Source organism: Ambystoma mexicanum, chromosome 4p (assembly GCF_040938575.1).
Source record: "Ambystoma mexicanum isolate Mex_15411 chromosome 4p, UKY_AmexF1_1, whole genome shotgun sequence".
Lineage (NCBI taxonomy): Eukaryota > Metazoa > Chordata > Amphibia > Caudata > Ambystomatidae > Ambystoma > Ambystoma mexicanum.
In genome coordinates this window covers 1,260,303,498-1,260,326,704 of record NC_090927.1, presented here as the reverse complement: position 1 = coordinate 1,260,326,704, position 23,207 = coordinate 1,260,303,498, and the positions used below count along the sequence as shown (strand labels likewise).

At 45.1% G+C, this 23,207-nt stretch overlaps 1 protein-coding gene across 3 annotated transcripts in view; it reads right to left on the bottom strand.

The window, feature by feature from the left end:
- Positions 1–23,207, bottom strand: part of LOC138453790 (zinc finger protein 773-like) — a 411,528-nt gene that overhangs the window by 140,032 nt on the left and 248,289 nt on the right. For 2 of the 3 annotated variants that reach the window (XM_069606944.1, XM_069606945.1), the window contains exon 7: positions 16,156–16,251. The exons of the other annotated variant lie outside the window; for it this stretch is intronic. In XM_069606944.1, the coding sequence (XP_069463045.1) occupies positions 16,156–16,251 (96 nt within the window). The remainder of the gene's footprint in view (positions 1–16,155; positions 16,252–23,207) is intronic. 3 annotated transcript variants of the gene reach the window in all.

The following is a 23,207-nucleotide window of genomic DNA, read 5'->3' as shown; positions in this document are numbered from 1 at the left end:
AGCCCTTTTCCCTGGACAGCCTGAGCACCGTGTCCCTGTCTCTATACTTGAGGAGACGGACAATGATCGTGCGCGGTGGTGCCCCAGGCTTGGGCGGTGGCGCAAGTGTACAATGAGCCCTCTCAACCAGAAAGTGGTCAGAAGGATTCCGTTCCCAGAAGGGTTTTCAACAGGGCCTCTACCTGTCTCTCCATCGGGCCCTTGCAAAAGGATTCTAGAAAGCCGACAACACGGATATTCTTTCTACTGGATCTAGATTCAAGGTCCTCGCATTTTGCTTGAGTGTTGCGCAGTTCACCTTTAAGCTGTGCTATGTCCCAGCCATGCTGTGTTATCGCATCTTCGTTAGTACTGATTCTGCTTTCGGCCTCTGTAATGCGAGAGCTTTCCTTGTCCACTCTAGCCTTGAGGGAGCTGATGGTTGAAACAATATCGTCCAACTTGAAATTCACAGCTAGGAAGCCGTTCTGCACCATGGTCATGAGACGGTCTTCTCTGGCGTCATGCCCAGTCTCAGCAAGAATGTAATTTTCCATGGTTGTGGCTGCCGGCGTCTCCTGAGGTTGGGAGCTGGCAAAGGAGTCCATCGGGCCAGTTTTTCTCCCCCCTGTGCTTTTCTTCTCGTTTCGGCCCATGAGCCGTCTTTACAGAACAAGGACAGATGACGTGGGTCAGGCCAGACTCACACGATGGTATAGTATCGTTTGTGCAGTTGGTTCTGTTACATTACACGATGAGTGCCGGTATATCGACTCTCAAAACCCAAAGGAGTCGTTGTTGCCTGGGTTCCGGGCTGATCTAGCATGCGGTAATAATCCCATGTATGCTGCCTGATAATGTAGATTGAATGTAATTTACAGGCAGGGGTTATGCCCGTTATAGGAGCTGCCAACCAAAGTATCACAGTGGGTCTGGGGCTGAGCTGCAGCGCGGCGGTAGCGCCTCTGATCGCACCTGTCTTTATATATGGAGGACTGCCTCCACCACGACCCTCCAACGGATCACTGGTAGTGTGTCGGGTCGCCTTTAGCGTTCATCCGTGGCAACTGATGTCCAGCCACTTGTGGCGCAGTCTGGCCAGCTTTGTTAGGGAGCCAAATTGCCACGGATCACATACTTCTCCCAATGGTACTGGTCTGCTAAAGGATCAGTAGAAACGTAGAGGCCAGCAACAAAACAAGGAGCAGCACCCTCAAGTTAACTGCACAGAGGTTTTGCCGGTATAATATAGCACAAAGTCCCCTCTACGGATGTATTGTGCTCTCCCACGTTAATCAGCGTCTCCGATTGACGGGCGCTGCAAGAAGGATATTAACGCTGTATATATGCTCCGATGCAGCTCGGTCCGTGCACTTTCAAGCCCCTCACCTGCTTTCGTAGCGCCAGTCGGAACCCGATTGGCGGCAGACCCACAGAGCTAGTTGGGGCCCTGCGTGGGAGACCGTGCGTCGACCCAGCTGCTGTTTGGGAGGTGGGCAGTAGCAGCAGTCAATCTTCGTCTTGCAGGGACCTCGGCACCAACACACACGGTCTGCCCGTAGGCCCGCGTATCAAGGAAGCTCCGCCGGGATCAGCGCCCCTCCCCCACATGGCTCTCTGGCGTTTGCAGAGCCTCGATCTGGCGTGTGACTCTTCCGGATCTCAGTGGCAGCTTGCAGTCAGCCGGGCAGGCCGCCCCGCGCAACGAAGCTCCGAACTCAGCCGCGCCTCCGCGGTTTCACACAGGATTTGCACACAAAGTGCAGTAGGAATACCGGCAACAGCAGATGTAGTCGCTTCCTATCTTCGCGGCCCCAAACAGGATTAATTTATGATAAGGATGTCCTCGTGATTGGAGCACTCCAATCAGGCGGCCATTTCAGTTGTGCGCAACAGCGCCCCCCCATTTTTCTTCTTTTTTAACACTTCTGCACCTGCCTGACAGATAAAACCCATTAAAGATTCCAGTTCTTTTCATCTAGAAAGCAGCAGACACATGGCCCACTCTTTATGTGGCCCAACATGTGTTTTTTAGCCTGACACAGTGCACTCACATTCACTTGAAAGCCAAGCTAGAGACACATGTTCACTCGAATCATCTTTTTTAACAAAGAAACTGTGCGTTTCCTAAGTGTGACTATTGAATTGGGCAACCCACAGTAGGCAATCCCAAAACGGTCTTGTTGTTATATACATCAATAAGCGGAGCCTTTCTCTGTGTGTTTCCCAGGGAGTCCCGTGGGAGACCAATACATATGTTTAGGTGGGAATTGTTGTCTATGATCGGTGAAATAGATGATATGGTGCAGCCTTGAAGATAGGATGTGCAAATCAGGTTGGGTGACCCAGGTACCGGTCAGTAATAGGTTAAGGAACGCTGTAAGGGTAGACTGGGTGCCAGTTTTCAATGTGCGCCTTTTTGGGTGCTTTTATATATTGTTCCGGGCTTTTGGGCCTTTTTGCGGCACGGGCCGGCCGCTACGCAAGCCATATTTACGGGTAGCTGATAATTTCATGGTGAAGCCAAGTTATTATTGGCCCAGCAGAGAGACCGGTCCAGGACAATGATAGGAGCCACAGTCAGCGTGCTCCAAAAGGCTAGCTCCACAGACCGATACAATGATCAAGAAGTCCTTCGCTCATTTGGCTCTGCGTCTCGGTAACTTGCAATAAGGAGGGCGGGGATGGGCATTCATTCAAATTGGCTATGTGCACTGCTCATGTACTCATCCTTGATTCATTGGGAGAGTCATTCTGCAAGCGATGGTGATAATGAAATAAACTGCCTACCCTACTCCATGCGGCTCCACCGCAGACCACAGCTGACCACTCCTACACCACTCTCGCTTTGCCCGTGTGTGGTTCTTTTAAGGATGAGGAAACAGTTCAGGCTGCAGGAGACCACCTCCATAGCAGAAACAAAAAAGACAATGCTACTCCAGTAATATCCCGTAAGGACCACGGCTGACCACTCCTACACCACTCTCGACACCTCAAGTACTTCCTGTGTTTCCGATGAATCAGACCTGGAAGTAGGCATCCTGAGGGTCATTGATTCCACTCTCTTTATTCCTTATTAGGTTTTCGTTCTCAAATACCTAGAGCCTGTGTCCTTAACATCTAGATTGTGTGATATCACATATTCCCCTCTTTGTCCACTCGATTCGTTACCATGGACTTGTCGATACATTTACTCTATGACTTTGTCACTTGGTGATTAGTAGATTAGGAATGCACATAGCTATATTGGCTTGACTCGCCAGTTCAATACCTCTTTTTAGTACAGAGATACGGCCACCTGAGATACCCCCCCATAGAATTGTCATTTATATTGATGCGAGATGGGGGCACCCCGCGAATCCTTTTGGTTTCGCGGTGGTGCCCCCACTCGCATCCCAGAGTAATCAATTTCTGTTTGAGTGCTTTCCTCTACATATTTAATATAGAGACCCCGCTACATGGGTTACATTGATTCCAAGGTGCTCTTACCTATTACTCTATGGAGCTCCTCTCTCTGCGATGAGTGGCCCACACCAATATGGCGGATTTCCCGGCTGGCCCAACGCGCATGCGTGGGGTTACCGGGACAACAACTAATGCCTACCGTAGTGGAGCCGCTACGCTTACAGCGGTCGGCTCACTCGGTGTTTATCTGCAACCTAGGTAGGTCTTTAGACTCCGTTTGGACGGCGCACCTGCGTCTGCACTTTTTTGCACCCGCCTTTTTACACTTGGCGTGATGCATTGAACTTCATGTATCTCGTAGCGAGATACCAGGCTTGCGCTCCTATATACATTTAATATCTGTTTCTATCCCCTCGGTGGATAGCTTAGACATAGCTCGTTGAGAAAACTTTGTTATGACCATCTAGATGTCTCATGACTGTTTGGTCTGATCATTACTCTGTTACTATTCCTTATAGGGTGTCCCGGCCGCATTCTGTCACTTCCCGGCCTCCGGCGCATTACAGCTGTTGACTGGGTCTGAATTGGAACTTTATCAGCCTCAGATTGAGGTTAGTACCCATTACCTCTCTACTTATTTCGGTTCAAAATTATATCAGTTAACCTCACTGATTAGCTTAAATGGTAATGTTTACTCTTTTGAATTCCCCGCAGGAAAGGCTTTTAGAACGCATTTAACAATCACTACCCTACTACATACAGGAACAGTGAAGTCCCCACCCTGAAGATGGATCATTCGATCCGAAACGCGTTGGTTACCTATGTCACCTATTAAAAGGGGCTTCCCTGAATGGAGTTACTTCACAATACAAAACCCCAAGAGTGAACTTATTGCTGTTTGTCAAATTTATATCGCTGGTTTACAATTGGTTAATGAAATGTATACATGTCCCTTTGAACATTTACAGGATGTAAATAATAATGCTAGGCTTTGAGCTACTTGCTTTCTGCTTTTGTTGCATTTATGTACCTTTACGAACCAGGATATACTCTGTTTGTTAATTGGAATGAGAATTCCTGGATGCTTCACCATTGTCTGAATAATTCTTTTGTACATTGTTCATTTGTTTGTAAAAAACAGACCTTGAGAGGTCTATTAAAAAGTATCAAAAAGTATTGGTCAGTACCAGATCTGTATAATTGGTTACATAAGTGATCTTACATGCCCGATTTACCCTTTATTGATGTTATTTATTTTCTATTTTGTAATTTGTTAAAGTCAAGACTCAATTAACACTCTTTCCACATGAGAGTATCAATTGATCAACTAAGAGTCAACATTTAACTCCCGAACGAAGATTCGGTAGGAGTGCATTTGGGCTTACTGCCTAGCAATAGGTAGTTTAGGTTGTTTTGGTCATTGATACCAACCAGTCCTGCAGATCGAGACTTGCAGGATCTGAGGCAGTGTAACCATCTTGAATGTATCCTTGAGCAGGAACAAATTAAGCAGCCTCAGATCCAGTATCGGACACAAACCCCAGTCCTCCTTGGGTACGAGGAAATAGTTGAAATACCAACCCTTGCCTCGTTCCGGGCACGGTACCAGTGCTGCCACACTTTGAGCAAAGCTGACGGACCTCATCCAAAAAGATGGGATCCAGAGGCAAGGTGATGGTGCAAGGGTCAGAAGTCTGAAAGGTGAGGCTGCCCAACGCAAACACCTTCTTTCCCCAGGCGTCCAGTCTCTTGCTCTCCCAGGTCAGGTGGAAGAGAAGGAAAGGTGGAAGACTTCAGATTAGCAGTCTTGGCATGTACCACGAAGCTCACTGGGGAGGCATGTGTGGATAGAAAGGCTGGGTTAAAGGGGGCAGGACAATGCCTCCTGTGAGAAACCTCAGGGTATTCTCACTCCTACTCCCCCGGATCCTCTTCTCATCACGTTTGGATACCGAACCTGGGGGTGGAGAAGTGATGGAGTGGGGTACCCAAGGGCGAGACATGGTATCACCCTTTCCCTATTGAAAACCAACCTAACCCTCCCCCGGCCTTTATGGGCTCTTGTCAAACATCTCCTCTCATTTTGCCACATATTTCCTATGGCAGTACTGAGACGAGGAAGAGGTGACTAGGAGTAGAGAACACCAGTGACTCCTTTCACTACTCTACTACTGGGACGAGGAAGATGCTTGCAGAACACTGTGAAGGTCATGCATGTCCCTCTAACTATCATCAGGCAAGTTCAATTAAGAGCTCACACCTGCAACGGGTCAAATGGTTGCAGGTGTATAAAAAGAGACCAAGAGAGTAACAGGGAGGCCTTTGTGGGAGGGACCAGCAGGGAACTCTGCTTGTGAGGAGGAAGCCGTGGTGGGTCCTGCAGAGACGCCAGGATGCCAGCAGATGACCCTGTAGACCTGTGGAAGCCAGGAGGAGTTGGGCTATTGGAATTCCTCAGGTGTGGGAGTCTCCATGGTCTGGGAAGTGCAGCTGGAGCTGGGAGCGAGGGAAAAGAAAGAGCGGAGCTGCCGGTGATCCAAGCAAGGCATCAAAGATGCAAGTGGGGCACGCAATCGAGTGCAAGCCGGTAGGGACAGCAGAAGGAGTCCAGCGCTGCTACCCGACAGGCAGCTGGGGACCGGTGAGTGAAAGAGAGCATCATTCGAGACTGGGGAGTTTCGAGTGGGCTGAATGTAAGCAGAATGAATGCCAAGTGACCCGAAAAGCATGCACAGAGTGGGAACGAACCCAAAGTCACAGGTGGCATGGAAATTAAGCAGTAAAGTAAATGATGATGGAAAAAGCATGAATATTGAATACCGAACTGAATGAAAACTTTGAGAGCAAAGCTACGAACTGATGAAAATTAAATGGGAAAGCGCCCATTTGAAAGCAACATATGAAATACAAACGCAAGTATGAAAAAGCATTACAGAAAGGTGGGGAATGAACTAAGACCCCCACAAAGTGAACTATGTGGATAAATACAGTGCAGCAAGACCCAAGACTGGAATAGGATATGTGACACGTTGTGACAAAGCCAAGAGGCTAATCAGGAGAGTGGGAAACTGCACATAAAGCCAAGAGGCCGATAAGAAGAATCTAAGTGAATGTGAATCTGTACACAGGGCAGATACAGAAGAATCTGCGTGGGCTGAAGAGCATAAGGTTCATGGTTACGCGACTTGCGATGGGTGAACCATGTGGTCTGACAACTGCGTCTAGACCAGGGAACCCTCCATTGTGAACATTAAAGACATTGTGAAACAAACCAAGAAGGAGCACTGTGAGTGAACTGTTAATGCAATCCAGAATGGGTAGCAAGTTAACCTGAAATTGTGTTAAACATTGAGAGACTGAGACCAGTAAAAGTTGCTACGTTGAAGTTTTGGGGAATGAAACCCTGAGACTTGATGAACTGAAATGCTGTCTTGAGGGCAGAGCCTCAAGACCCTTTTCTTTTGAACTGTGTTGCCTTAAGGTTGGGGATGGGAACCACAAGGACTGTGTGGAACTGTATTGCCTTGAACTTGGGGAAAAAAACCTCAAGGATTTGTGGAACTTTCTTGAACTTGGGGAAGGGGAGCTGAAGAGGAAGCTAGGAGCTGGAAGAAGCTCAGAACTTTGTGTTGATCACCATTTCTTTTATTATTGACATTCCTACACATTGTGTAGCTTTAGTTGTGAGGGCAAGGATAGGTTTTGAACACAGACAGACTTTTAACGTGAACTTTCTGACTCAGACTTTCCCTAGTTTCGCTCAGGTAGGGAAAAATCCCACCTTACCATAGGGCAAGTTAGGCCTTAAACCATCCTGACATTTGATTAAATAAATCATCTTATTTTTAACTTTAAGCCTGTTGTCAGTGTTTCACACTCCTTGACAGCTCCCTCTCAACTACAGATGCAGAAGCGGTCTCCTCCCACACCTCCAGTAAGCAAGCTTCTTCAGCCACGCTGAAGGGTAGTAGTGTTTCCTTCTTGGAACCCTCATCCAGAATGTCAGTTAACTCCAACTCAATTTTCAGCCTGGATGGGGCGGAGAGACCTAAATTATCGGTCACCTTTACCATCATCCTCTGAAAAGATGCCTGAGGCTTACCGGGGGAATGGACTGGAAAAATGGCCAGCTTGGTGGAGGTGTCTAGACTAGTGGCTTCTTTGAGGGCCGAAGCCAGCCCTTGGATGTCATCACCCTCTATATAGAACTCCTCTACAAAGTCCTTCTTCTCCCTAGAGATCAAGAGTTGAAACCCAAAAGTTAACTGGTCCTCCTCCTCATCGTATATGTCGCACATCTTAGACATGAAGAGTTTAAAGGGAAAAGGAGCATATTCCAGAGGCTCTTCTGTGTCCACGGCGCCGAGGATGAAATCGGCAGTGGTGCTGAGATCTCGACGTCCGAAGGCAGAGTTGAGTGGACGGGAAACTCGTCCCTCTTTTTGGCTAGGCCCGAGCCCGTAGGCATGTGGAAGTGGACCCCAGCAGGTACCCTGCCAGTCACCTAAGACGTTGTGGGTGCCGTTGGCGCTGAAGCTGTCGGTGCATTGGCAAAGATGTCAAGCTTCTTTAGACAAAATCGCTCCCATCCTCCGCAGTGGACGATTGGGTCAGAAAAGGTACATAATCCGCCAGCAGTGCCTTTAGAGCTCTGGCTCTTCTTTCTGGAAGAGGAGGAAGAATGCTGGTGTGAGGATCCACTAGGGGAGTGGGATCACTTGCAGTGTTGCTTCTTTTCCTTGCGCGGAGGGGACCTCTACTCGGACCGACGCTTCGTGCCACATTACCCTTCACTTTATGAGTGAAGGTAAAGAGTTTTGCTGCCTGTTCCCGAAGTGCCTTCGGGGGCATGGACTGACACGACCCGCAATGCTGGTTATCGTGCTCCTCGCCCAAGCAATACAGACAAATACAGTGCAGATCTGAAACAGACATTTGCAGGTCGCAATCCATGCACAGTTTGAGGCCTTCTCTGGGTTGGTAATGACTAAGACAGGTTTGAAGATTCAGACAAACGTGTTCTTAAAAAAAAAAGTGTGCGGAAAAAAGGAACTGTGGTTACAGGGTACATTGCTTCAACATATACTAGCCCAGACGTCATGTCCGGGGAAGGGCGCTTTCGAGGCATGGGACCGAGCAGCAAAGCGCCTTCTGGCGGTGGAAAGGATTCTGAGGAACATCTGGATAGGATATCATAGATGATGATTCGAGGAAGGAATCCTTTTGAAGCCCCTCTTTTGAACTTGGAGACTCTGGCAACACAGACAAAAAAACCAGTTCCCTATATATCGGAACATCTAAATGAATACCATCAGGGGAACACTAGATATTGCAACCATTTCAGAGAGTGGATCAAATCATACAAAATGTATTGGCCTACTTGAAAGTATGATGTTCAGAAACAGGACCTAATTTTACAGTTATAGGGCATGTCACGTGATGAGGTATTGGTCGACCAAAATACCAGCTGCATTTACTTCTTCATCTGAGCAGGTAACCAAACAAGTAACGTTCTTTTCACTAGCAGCACTGTTTAAATCAAGATGAATCAGTGGTGCAGCAATAGCCCTCTGGCTATCCTATTATTTTATTGAACAGAGTGGCTGGAAGAGGTGGTGGACATGACTGAGAAAGAAGACAAAAGCTGCGTCGGCTGATCAGTGTCACATGCAAATACATTTGTGCATTCGGCTTTCCAATGTCAAATTCTTTACAATAATTATATTGATCATTGCACACATTCAACATTTGTCTATCTTCAACTCCTTCTTGTGCCACATTAACAGAGCCTCATCTTCCTCTGCCCCTCCCTCTTCCCAGGTAGTTAGATCCTGCTTCGTCCCCAGTCCCTTTCTTGCGAAGGCTGGAGCTCATAGATTTCAAATGACATCAGTCAAGCCTTAAGAGTCTTGTTTCTCTCTCTCCGTATTCACTGAAATGCTGCACAGATAGCATAATTTTAGTTACATTCTTGCTCCCCTGACACTTGTGATGTCTGCACTTAATGAAGACCTTTGTCAGTACGGTGGAGTGACGAGAAAGGGCCGGTCCCTGCAAGAAACTAGCCTGCCACCCGAGTAATCACAAGGTAGTTGGAAGGCCTCCATAGGACCCAGGTTAAAGACATGGGGAAACCCTCAAATGGAAGAAAACCCCCGATTGCAGATTCTGTAGCATATTGAATGGGATCGGACTAGATGACAAGTAGCACGGGATCTTCTTCCACAGATGGTCAGCGGGTAAGCAGAAGCAGAAACAGAAAGAGCACAATGGATGTGAGAGAATCCAGAACTAGAATTGAACGACAATAGACCCAAGATATAGCAGGGACACAGGGGCAGGGAACAAGGGGAGGGGTGACAGAGGCCAAGCCAGAAAAAAAGAAAAACACAAACAATTAGGACTTACTGTAGAGTTACAAGGGACTGCAACAAATGGGAACACGTCTCATTGAGGGCAAGCCTGAACCCTTACAACGCAGAGTGCATCTTGCCGTATCTGTAATTATTTGCCGCAATTTTGGAAGGTCCCATGGGGGCCACCATGATGAACGAAGACTTGACCATATTATGCTACTTCCCTGAAAAAACATAACAGGACCATAGGGTGCTCCAATATTGCAGCAGCAGACTGCCCCAGTTAATGAGTTCTCCCTTAATTCCTTGTGAAATTGTACGCTGCAGTCCATTACGAATGTGGAAAACATAGCTTCCTGTGTAGTCATTGCCACACTGCGGCCATCTTGGGTCAACCCCATCTTTAGCTGAAGGCCACAAGATTGTGTCATCTCTTATGGTTTTTGGTTTCACTTTCTGTCTGGAACTTCACTATCAGAGACCATCTATGGATTTATGACAACACTTCCTGTGGTCATCTTGTATTGGTGACATCAAGTCCTCCGGCCATCTTGAATCAAACCCATCTCTAAATGAAGGCCACAAAAGGCTCCTCTGGGAACACCAATAAGGAAGAAATCACCTCATCCCAGCAACACCAGAGACAATATCAGAGAGAGCCATCACTGATGGACTAGATGCTCATTTGACAAGAGCATGCGTCAACCCCTCTGAACTCCCTAGCGGCATCCAGCCAGGGGCATCCCAGTTAAGGACGGAACAGTGAAGGGTGAAGACCCGCTGTTGACCAGCCTCTTTGCCTCTTGGCCTATGAGCCTTTGTCTTTTTCCCTGTAGCACCTGCGAGTACCCCAAGCTTTCTAATTATTGTACTGTCTCTCCACAGTGTGTTACTCACCTATGATGCATTCACTCCTGCTACTCCTACTCTTCTCTACCTATACTTTCTGCAATCATGCTACAACTTCCTCCTTTCCTATCCCTATTATAAAACTCACAACTCAAAACTCCTACTAGTCCCTCTCTTTTCCACCTCCTTCTAACAAACAAAGCAGACGAGCTAACCATACCTCCTCTAACACCTATCCACCTCACCTGTCTTCCCCTAAGACTCAACTTCTCTACTCTTCCTTACCTCATCAACTGAATATTGCACTCTGAAATGCTTAGTCTGCAATCAACAAAACGTCCTTTATCACCGATTACTTTCACTCCAGCTTTCTTTCGCTAGACCTTCTTGCTATCACCAAAACCTGGATTTCTCCATCTGCCACTGCCACTCTGGCAGCCCTACACAACACCAAACTGTCCTTCATGCATTCTCCCTCAACTGACTGGCAGAGGGGGCGGCGTCGGACACCAACCCTCTTCCTGCCTCAATGCCTCACAAATCTCCAATGCCACGTCCTCTCCTACCTCTTTTTAATTAACCATCTCTACTATTACTCTGCCTCACTTGGTTCACATCATCTCCATCTATCGTCCTCCTTGTGCCACTGGACCATTCTTTGATGATCTAGGGCAACTCCTTGATTCTCTTTCCACTAAACATCACCTCAGTCTCTTAGGTGACTTTAACCTTCCCTCTCCAACCACTTCTCAGAAATCTGAACTTCAGTCTTTTCTTAGTGACCCCGCTCTCCACTCTATCCATAACCTACCTACCCATACAGGGGATAACTCTTTGGATCTCTTACTCATCTCCACCTCTCTCTCAGCCACTAATACTACTGTCACACCATCCATACCTGATCACGCAATGGTTTCCACCACCATCTCCTTTCCACCCTCTGACCTTTCTTCAACACTTGCTTCACATATAACTAAAAGGAAATATAAGCTTCTACCATTCCCCTGTTTCCCTTTGACCTACAGTTATCACTCTCCTCCTTCACATCCGATGCCTCTTCCACCAACATTGCCGTCTCCAGCTTTCAATTCCTACTATACAACTCATTCTCCTCTCACTTCCCACTGCCTACTTTCACCCCTAAGTCTTAGCATCCTCAATCATCGGTCGCACCATGCATGCGCTCTCCCCGCACAGACATGCGTCAGCTGCTGTGCAAATGATGGCGTACCCACTCGCATGAGGACTTGCAACTCTACCTCTATGCCCTGAACTCTCTCAAGTTCACTCTTGATAGAGCAAGAAGCCATCCTCGTCGGCTATAGGGCACCCTAAATTCACCCATTACTCCTCCTAAGTCTAGGACGATCAACTCCACTCTCAGAGCTAATGACCTGGCTGAATACTTCACTGCAAACATTCCCAAAATTAGAGACTCTCTCCTGACCTTCCTCACAGTCCCTCCTCCTACATTTTACACTCTGCCTACTCTACCATCATCCTCTGCTTCTATGTCCCACTTTAGTCACACTAATACTGACAATGTCCCATCTCTACTGATGAAGGATAACCCTTTTGGTGCTCCATCAGACTCTCCTGCTCCTCAGCTAGTCAAGCCTATTGCCCCTTTAGTGGCCTCTCACCTCGCTGAACTCATGAACCTGTCCTTCGACTCCACTTGCATTCCCTCGGTTTTCAAAACAGCCACGGTCATCCCTTTCCTTAAAAGGCAAGGAGCTAACCCAAACCTACCAGCTAACCTTTGCCCTCTGTATCTCGTTCCACAGCACTACTCTAAAATGCTTGAAAGGGTTGTTTTCAACCGTTTTACCAATGTCTTAGACATCCACAACCTTCAAGACCCCCAACAAGCAGGTTTCTGCTCTGGTCACTCCACAGAAACTGCTCTCATGAATGTCTCTACTTCATCGCCTCTGCTAATAACTCAAACCTATCCTCTTATCCTAATTCTTCTTGACCTGTCTGCTGCCTTTGACACCGTCTATCACTCTGATCTCCTTAATACTCTTTCTTTTTGGGATTCCTGATCGGGTCCTTGCCTGGATTGAATCCTAACTTGCACCTCAGCAATTCTCTGTCTCCTGGAGCAACACCTCTCAGCTCACTCCTCTAACTGTTGGTGTTTCACAAGGCGCTGTCTTGGGTCCGCTCCTATTTACACTCTACACCTCTGCTCTGGGGCACTAATCTCCTCCTCTGGGTTCTCGTAACAACTCTTTGTGGACGACACCCAAGTCATCTTCTCTTTTCCTGAACTCTCCTCTGATTTTTCTATCAACATTTCAAACTGTGTCTCTGCTATTAAATATTGGATAGCTTTGCACTCTGATGTTAAACTATACCAAAACAGAGGTGCTCATCTTCACTCCCAAAAGCGCTCTCTCATCTCATTCTCTGCCTATCCAGTTCTTACCTGACACTCTCCCCTACTCTTCTTCAGCTAGAAACCTGTGTCATCTATGACCCTTCTCACATCTTCTCTACTGTCATCTTCAAAACTGAAACAGCAGCTCGACTCATCCTCCCAAATATTAGGAAAATCAACACTGCCAAGCATCTCTTAACCACTCTTGTCTTCTCCAAATTGGACTACTGTGCCAGCATCCTCTTAGGACCCCCCGATCCCACCAACTATGCTTTCTGTCCTCTCAACAAGATCATTAACTTTGCTACCAGGACTCTTTGAATTCTCTCACTTCACACCTACTTCGTCGTACCGTCACCAGGCTGGATGGCTGATGATGCAAACAGGGCCATATTTAAATGTCTTCTTCTGGTTCACAAATCTATCCAAGGTAAAGCACCACTGTAACTATTGTAAGGGTGTAGAGTAGCAACCGACACAGGAGTGACATTGTTATTGGTAAAGACTTTTATTTAAAATAAAATAAAGGGGAAAAGCCCTGCCTGTCCCTATGACTAAAAGGGGTTTTCCCTGCCTCAACAAAACTAAGGATTGTCAGGTCAAAACAAAAGAGTCCACCGTCCTATGTTAAAATCCTATTTCCTTCCTTTATATGCTGAACTCCAATATGGAAATCTTTAACTGTGAACTTAGCCTGGGCAAACAGCCTCCTTTCCAGGGAGTTCCTTTTCAGTACAACAGTCTCAATTGAAGAAAACAAAGTTCCAATGGGGTTGCAACAAAACGAGGTGTTCAAAAGAAGGTTCCTTTCTCTTAGATTCAACGAACACTGCATAAACCACAAGGGTGCCACTTTATCACAATGTTCAGTCTTAGTGGTAACAGCTCCTTTTCCCTAGTTGCAGCTATGGTACAAGCCAAGAGGATGCCTCCCTCCTCCTAGCACTTTATCCACCTAGTTCATCGAGTTCACCTTGTACTTGTTTCACTGCTTTATCGGGTACTATGACGAGGAAGATGACTTAGTTTGCAGTCTTCAAATGGGTGCGAGTCGCAGACTCGCCTTCTTACATTCTTCACAACATCCAAGGGGTGCGGTTCTTCCTTGGTTCTGATTCGGCCTCACACACAGTCTTCACTTGAATTTGCTTTTCTGTAGTACTTCTCTGGGGGTCACAAACCCTTTCATATTGGCTTCTCTGCTTTGTTTTGTTCGGGTCCCAGACCCCTTTATATTGACTTTGCTGCAGTACTTTGTTTGGATCCCTGACCTGATTATATTGCCTTTTTTTCTAATATTTCGTTCGGGTCCCTGACCCGTTTGTATTAGCTTTGATGCAATACTGTTCTTGTGTGCCAGACCCCCTTAATTTAGGAACAGTGCATTCGGGTCACTGACTCCTTTACTTTCTCTCAGGTCCCAGACCCTGGATTGCCGGCTGCCCTTGCCCGCCTTCCTTCTCTCTCAATTCTCTCGGTCCCTCGGATTTTGTTGGTAACCCACGTACCTCAAGTTTTGATTCATCCGGGTTCCGTCTTCGTAGGGTCTTGCACAACTGTTCCTAGACCATTCAGCTTCCCCGCCAGCTTCAGTCTGTTTCAGTGGGGCTCCTGATCTGCTCAGCTTTTCGGTTTGCATGATTTCCTTTTCCCTCGCCCTTCCATTACCAAGATGGTCTGGCTTCTTGGTGCTGCAAAGCACCGCAGAGATGGCAGCGACTTGGCCCCGATACTGAAGCTAACACCCTGTTCTGATTTTTTTAATGTTTTTATTGTTATGCCATTTATATTTACATTACACTTAAGTGATTATGGACATGAGAGTGCGTCCTACTGATCTATAAAAATAAAATCATAAAATAAAATGTTGAGTTTGGGAGATTAGTATGAATGCAAGAGAAACTGCTCAAAGAAAATATTAATATTTAAAATGTGCTAAAACAGCAGCATTTATTTGCTTTGATGTTCCTGAAGGGATTGTTTCAAATCGGTAGTGATATTTTTCTTCTCCTCATAGCTTGTTGCTGGTCTTTTGACATCAGTGCTAGGTTCTCCCTCCAGGGACCCTGTTTGTAATAAACCCCCATTTATTGTGCATAGTGTATTCACCTACCTTGAAGAGATATAAAGTTTAAAAACTGTCAAATATCAAATACATTATTTTTTACAACAAGGCCAGTGTTACTAGTCTGTAGCCCTTTGTGTATTTGTGTTTGGCAAGTAGTGGGTCACAAACAATGAAAAGCCAAGAGCTCCCTTATTTGGGTCATCATTCCAAAGTATGTCTACCCACCTCTCTGCTCCCCAATACCAGTGCAATAGTTTGGTATTCAATTGGACCAAAAGGTATTACTGGAAGCCAAAAACAAACCATGCTTATTTAACCATGTAGAATAGTAATATAAATAAAAAGGATAGATGACTATCAGTCATGCCTCCTGACAAAGCGATGACAGACTGTTTAATATTGTTTAGTCGACTGTTATAGAAGGGTATGGTCCGCCTCCTATATGTTGCACATGCATTGCTACACATCTTTCATGCTAATGCAAAATCACTTGTGTCGGTTTAACAAAGCTGGTCAGTGATATTACGCAGAGTTACATACTAATCTGATACCACCCACACTAAAATGTATTGGATATTACCCCTGCTTAGATCAGTTTAACCTTTTCTTATGATATGACTTTCATAGGGAAGCAATGCATGGTTTCTTAGATGGTTATACCTAGAGTAGATGCGATTTTACATCTCTCTGATAGGACCTACATCAAGTAGCTCTATGTTTCACTACATATGCTTGCCCAGGATTAAATAGAATCTTCACTCACAGATGCAATACAAATTCACCATCTCTCCAAATTCACTATCTCTCCATGTTTTTTGATATAACCTTTATTGAAACAGAGACCATAATATCCAGATTTGGAAATTTCATCCACATTTCGTACTCCATTGATAATGAAGGCTAGTCAGAGCTCAAGGACAAAACATGGGTACAGAACCTAACTGAAAAAAGCTGCAGTGAAGCTTATTCTGAGCCAATAATCGACAACAGCGTGGGAATTAGTCAAATACATAAAGCAAGCACGATTAGTGAGACTACTCCTGGAAGAAAAGGACTGGCTGATGGTCCTTCAGAAATCACTCCTTAGCTCAATGCCCTCACTTCCAACTCACGTGTAGTTTCTCCCTCTGGCGCCACTGTTCTCTTTACATGTGTTTTTTCTCCATTGTTAAGATGTAACGAAAAGACTGATGTGACAAATGGACCAACTGTTATTGGGAAAAATAAAAGAAAAATGTATAATGGTGTAATAATTCAGAAACTGGAAAACTATTTTGAATATAACTTGTTTTTTATTTTCTCTGTCATGTTGTTTTTCAATGGCATAAACGCAATAATATCTTGATTAGTATCTTTAAGATTCAAGCACTGTGTGGTCCGATACTTTGGCATAGGATAAATACCCATTCTCCTTCTAGTACCGACCAACCTACCTGGACCTCTTTGGAAGTGATATATATATTTTTTGTATTTATTTCTTTATTTGCTTTAGTTGCGATTACAACTTTACAAATAACCAATTAACACATTTTTATATTTCATTATAGGAGATAAATTCCATTTAAACATATAGTTTGTGTTTCAAAATTAAACATTATGACACATCATTATGTAAAACACAACAATTAATCAATTAAAGTTACAGACTTATAAAAGATATTAACTGTTATTCATAATTATTTAAAACCTTATATAAAACAGCCTGAGAATTTGTTTTCTCGTAATGACTTACATGGTTGTGCGATCTATATATTTACATTCTGTATCACACATTCGCTTGATGTTTTGACAGCCTTCATGCAAGCGCTCTGCTTCCTTTTGTTTTTCTCTTTGTAGATCCTACCAAAATCTTTATTCCAGCATATTGTTTCTATTCTAGGTGTAGTTTTAACAAGTATTTAATTGAAACAATAGTCAAAGAGATGTGCTGAGCATGTATTATTGTAGACCACATCAGGCTGGGTGTTGGAATTCAAGATTTACTAAAGAACTTGTAAAAAAAAACTCATGTCTTAGACTCGATAGTGCCTTAAAATGCACCATTAAATGGTCCAAGGTCTAGACCTGACTGACTTACAGAATCTACATGTGTTCATTGTGACCTGATCTTTGCATCTAGTTGCAATTACTGCTCTTGTTGGCCATAAATTAAAACGTAGTCTAATTATTTTAGAGCAATACCATGCATCCGGAAACTTCTGCAAGTATTTGGGAACATCATTAATTGTTCAAGTGTTGGCCCAATCACGATTTGGATGCATTGCCAAGAGATTCTCATCTATGTCAATTTCAGCCATTTTTCCCTACATCGATCTTTCCACACATTTATCATATCTTTTCCATTATTCACAAAAGCCTGCTATATAAGGGAGACACCAGTGGAATCAAAGGAGTCCTTTATTAAGCAGTTCCCATAGAGTAGCAAGGGGTTGCAATCAACTACTGCTTTGAGGGATATGAGACCTAATTCATAGTGGATTATTGGAACCGGAAAGCTTTTAGGTAACATTAATATCACCTTCCAAAAAGACCCTCAAGGTAGTCCCAGCTTGGTTGGCTATCAACTGGTTTGCATAGAGCACCAAATGTTAATGCAGGCACTGCTTTTTGTTTTTTGTTTATAAAACATGAGGACTGGTAGGCATGTGAATTTGCCGTAGTTACGATGGATCATTCTCGCTAGAGAACAAAGCATGAGTGTTTTTGTGTTTCATTTCATCTTTATATGGGATATCCACTCTGGTATCATTTATATTTATTCCTAGATACTTATACTCATTGACAATTTTGAGTGAGTTTTTTTTATATTTAGTCATTACTTTCAGGTGCCTCCTCAGATGTCTGGTCAACCAAGTTAGTTGTAAGAATCCCTTTAAGGACTTAAAGGCACAAAACACTATAACCATCACCAAATAGACACAATCTAACGGCATAAGTAGAAATTGCTGCGGACAATCAATGATGATATCACAAACCAGCATTTGGACAATGTCAGACTTAAGACTCCGTCCCAGGCCTGGAGGCATCTCTGCAGCCCAAGAAAGTCAAGACACCCAATAGATCACCCAATGGTCTGTGCCGACTTGGGTGCTAAGATCTCTTTGGACTATTTTGTTGAAGTGAAGGATTCCATTTTAACTGTTGACTTAAGCCTGGGAAAAGAAAAGATAGCTTGAACAATCCAGTTTGTTGGGCATTTCTGGCCCCTTTCTCTTGGTCCCCGATTCCTGGATCAAGTGCCTGTAGGTGTCTCCTTTCCTCTTACTCTAGGATCCTTTCCGAAAGGTCATGGGGTGAACTTCACAGAGCAAGGTTTGGTACTCCTACTTCTGAAACCATATGTGATGATGTGAGACCAACAGAACACTTTTGACCCAAAGAATGTAGTCCAAATCCATTATTGGAGCAAATTTATCAGGTGTGGGTTGCCTAAATCGCTGCACTTCTGAGAGTAAAATGTATCGAAACACAACAGAATGGTCTAACTGGATTGCTGATGCACTGTGTGTAGGACGGACTAAAGAAGTTTGGTGTGTCATTCATTCTCCTGGGTTATTCTGACCTTCCCACCTTCCCAGGGTAAATATTAAGCATTGCGAATAATTCCCCAATCTGTCCTGCAGTCCCAGTTTCTTATGATGTACAGAATGGGATGCCTGAAGGACACTTGCAGTTCTTAGGTGTATTAAACATAACAAAATAGTGGCAGCTACACTGAAGGAGTCAGGATGGAGAACTAAGAACCTATTCTAAACTTACCCAGGATAAATTATACTCGGTCCACAGGATTGCGCACCCTGTTTGCTTAATTGTCCACTCAGAGTCTCAGAAATACAGTACCTAGCACAAGCACACTTGGTGGTTCACCCAGAGTCTTAGGGATATTGTGCCCAGCACCTTTCTTGACATCTCTTGGTTTTCTCCTTGGCCCAGATATTGTCACCCTCTGGCTGCGGGCTACCTTCCTAGGCTCTTTGATGTTCATACAGCATATGCCTACATGCAAGCTCTTCATACACTTCCACGTCTTGGGGAATTTCATTACCAATAAGAATGTTGTCGCTCCCCCCGATCCCTTCGATTGCCAACAAGTATGTCTTCCCCTTGCCAGGGTAGTTGTCAGGCTGAAGTTATTATCAACCACCAGTCCAGGGTCACCAACTTGGTTTGAGCACTTAAAAAACTCTGGTTTTCTCCTTGTGAAGTTTGGCTTCTGCCAGGGTTTGAGATATTGCCCCCAGCAGGTTTGCAGCAAATCATCTGCCCTGCTCTGTTATTTGTCAAGGACTGACAGACAACAAGCTGATACTTTTCCTCCTTCACTGTGTGCTGGTTCCCCAAAACCTCTGAGTGGCATACTGCAGCAGACACTGCATGGTCCTCCTTTCTGGTTCTCTGTCTGCATCTTCCCATCTCTTTACTTCCTTGTATGGTTTGGGTTATTGGTACTGCACCACCCCCCCACCATCTGCCTTATGTGTTTTACCTCCCTTCTTTATGATTCCTATATGTGATCCAAACCCTCACCTTTTGTCTTCACTGGCCAGCTGATTAGCTTCCTTGGCTCATCCTGGGGGCTTAAATACTCTGTCCCCTAGGCTCAAGTGGATTCAGCACTGTGTTGCTCAGTGTTTCACTGTTGGCCTCAAGAATGGTCTTTACTTATACTGGTGAGCACCTTCAAACTATATGAGGTTGGAAAAGAGGTCTTGTAGATCGTGGGGCGTCCTGATATGTCAAAGGTTTGGTTGGTGCCTCTCCACTGCAATAGTGGTGCTATACCTTCTGTCTGGAAACTTGTCAACTGCACCTGCACCGCTCCTGACACAAAGAAGATCAGGACAACCAGCATTTGAATGAAGGCTCTATTAACCGTTAAGGAAATGGTTTTGATAGTGTGTGTTTGTTTCACATGTGGTTCTCTGTCGTAGAGTAACCCGCTGTCCTGTTTCCCATCACTGGCTGCCTGGTGCTCTATCTGGCATAGGACACAGGCATGGGGGAGGGTTCCCCCTAGCACCTGTGAGTATCACCTGCCCCTAGCATTCCCATAGCCTTCCCATGTGATTCCTGCAGTGTTCACCAAGGCTCTGCCTTGTCCCCCATGCTGTTTAATCGCTATGTACAGCCGCTAGAGTTGCTCCCTTGCGCTCCCATGGCTTCAGATGCTACGCCTATGCAGATGACACCTACATTTTTGTTAGGTTGGACCAAGATCAGACTGAGGTGTCAGCACGGTTGGGCGAGTGTCTGGTGGCAGTGAGAAGCTGGATGGATGGCAACTGGCTAAAGCTGAATGGGGACAATTCGGAGATACTGGTGGTGGGGGTGGAGGGGTTCTTATAAGGTCAGTCCCTGGGGTTTTTCTTGCTGCCCATCCGTTCTTGGGGACCTTCCTACTCCGGTGTCCTCGGTTAAGAACCTGGGGGTCTATCTATCCTACTCTCCGTCAATGGCCACCCAGGTGAGTCCGGTCTGTAAGATGGGCTTCTACTCCCCGAGGGTACTCCTGAGGATACTCCCTTTTCTGCCGGGGAATCTTTGCCCTCAGGTAGTAGTGCTCCGATTACTTGCTGCATTGACTACTGCAATGCTCTCTATCTAGCCCAGCCAACGGGTCTGATCCAGAGGCTGCAGCGGCTGCAAAATATGTCTGCCATGGCGGCCACAGGCTCCCCCTATGGAGCTCATATCCGCCCAGTCCTCCGTTCCCTTTATTGGCTGCCAGTGGCCAAAAGGATTAATTTCAAAGCTCTCTGCCTGGTTCATCAGGCTTTCTATCTTCAAGCGGCAGAATTTTGAAAGCAAAATTTCGACCCTACATTCCTGGCCGTCTGCTGCGATCTAGGACGGCCAATCTTGTGGTCATTCCTACATTTCGGCGAACACGGTTGGGGGCAGGGCTTTCTCTGTGGTAGCAGGAACTCTTTGGAATTATCTGCCTACGGCTATGCAGAGCATGGAGAACCATCTGTAATTTTGCCGCCTCTTAAAAACTCTCCTCTTTTAGAACAATGCGTTGGTCCAACCTTAGTATCCTAGCACCATGATACCTTGGGGTGAATGTGCGCTCTACAAGAACTCTTAACATAACATTTCTCAATGTGACTTCATCACAGGTAGTGAAAATGTCATCAACTGATGCTAACTGCCAGGTTGGAGGGACCTAAATGCCAAATGGATTCAGTCGCTTTGCTATTATCTAGAGTGAGGTACTGGCCTGGAGCTGGGGTACGTCCTGTAGTCTCAGGCCTATTGTAAGGGGAGTGCTGGTGGGTCTGATTCAAAAGAGTTAGTTGTAAGCTTCTGAAAGAACATATCATGGTCATTTTTCTTCTTGCAGCTTTTTGATAAAACATGGTTTTAGGAAATTCAGGAAGGCCTGGCGGTCAGCATGCAGCCTCTCCTGGGTATGGATTTCCATATTTTGGCGGCTAGGACTGCACCGAAGGTCCCCCATGGCATTTACGTTTTAAGCATATGACTGTTACTAAAATCGCCTTCATGAACTTAAGCGCCCTGCTGGCACATAGTCCTTCACAGTGGCTTCAGGGCTTCTGCCATGGAAGCCTCAGTGTGAGATGCAGAATGTTTCAATTGGATTCTCTGTGTGACTGTAAGCCAGTGAATGCTATAGAGTCCCTCAGTGCTCACATTCTATCAGTTTCGTATGATGTCCATTATGTGTGTGGCTGGATCTGCCCAGGACACATTCTTCCTTTTTTGAGATTAATATGGTTTTAGCTCAGTTTACTCCTTGAAAAAATAAGAAGGCAATATACGCTCATTCTGGTACGACTGGATGTAGTCAGCCTCTACGCCTGTATTCAACATCACCTTAGTGCCATAAAAAATTAAAATTAGAATTAACCTTTGGTTGTTTACTGGAAACAATAACACCATTGCACAGCTCCCATTCTGTGGCTTGGAACAAGCCTCTGCAAGAAAATGAGGAAAGGCCCCTGCCTTGGAATGGAGTCAAAATAATTAAACAATTCTAGGGCTGACAAGTAAGCCCTAACAAGGATCACGAACATGCAGTCTTTGTCAGAAAATGAGTTAGAAATGTGTCTATGAACCAATTGACAGTCATTACTAGTATTGTTATCCCTGGAGCTAGATATTCAGGTTCGAGGGGTTTTGAAAAGTTTCTATCAAATAATTGCTTTGGAAACTTCTTGTTTGTAATGTTTACACATGCAATATAGGCAACATATTGAGATGATACATTCACAGTTCACTATTTCATAAATTTCTTTATTACTTTTTCCATTAAACACTTAATTGTCAATATTTTCCTATTTGTTTTATTTTAAGGTTAAGTGAGGAATTCCTCTGTATATGTACTCTGTTTACAAAGACATCCCATAGCCACACATATTTTTTGGTCCCCTTACGAGATGTACTACACCTTGGCTCTTACAGTGACCGAGTACATTTTTTCATTTCTTTTGAATTAGGTGGTACATCCGAGCACAGGTGGCGATTATACCCTAGTATTTTATTTATTTTCATTAAGTCAGGAACGGTACTGGGAGTGTGGTAATGGCAATCAGGTGAACTGTGTGTTACATTCTTATTGGTCAATGTATTCTATAAAAAGTTCACGCTTTCAATGCTGGCTTATTATTATGAAACCAAGCCGGAACCCAGGCGATAATTATTTATTTTTCATGTATATAGTACCAATCACAAAATAAATCACTTTTTGGTGCCCCAAGAGGGGATAGGAGAGAGGGGGAGAAAAGAAAAAGGAGGCGATGCACGGAAGATGACCATTCAAAGGTCTTGGTACATTCTGATCAGAGTAAAAGGGAAGGGGATGAGTGCTAAACAAAAAGAAAACAGCAGGTGCAGGTTGAGGAAGCGCTAAGGTGAAAGGGTAAACAGACTTGTTGGGCTAGATCACAATGAGCACAGCATGGCATGTGCAGATGACAAGCTGTGACACAACAAAGTGTAGGCATGAAATTGAGGATCAGATTAAAATCTATCAGCCAGATCTGTGAAGCAAAAGGCTTGGAATACCCTACAAGTAAAGAGCCAATCTGGTGGGTAAGCTTTTGCCACAATTAGTGTTTAGTTTGTTCCTGAAAGTTCAATGTCTGTCGTCATGCTGTCGATCGGGAGGGAGGGAGTTCCACAGAATAGCACCACCAGCACT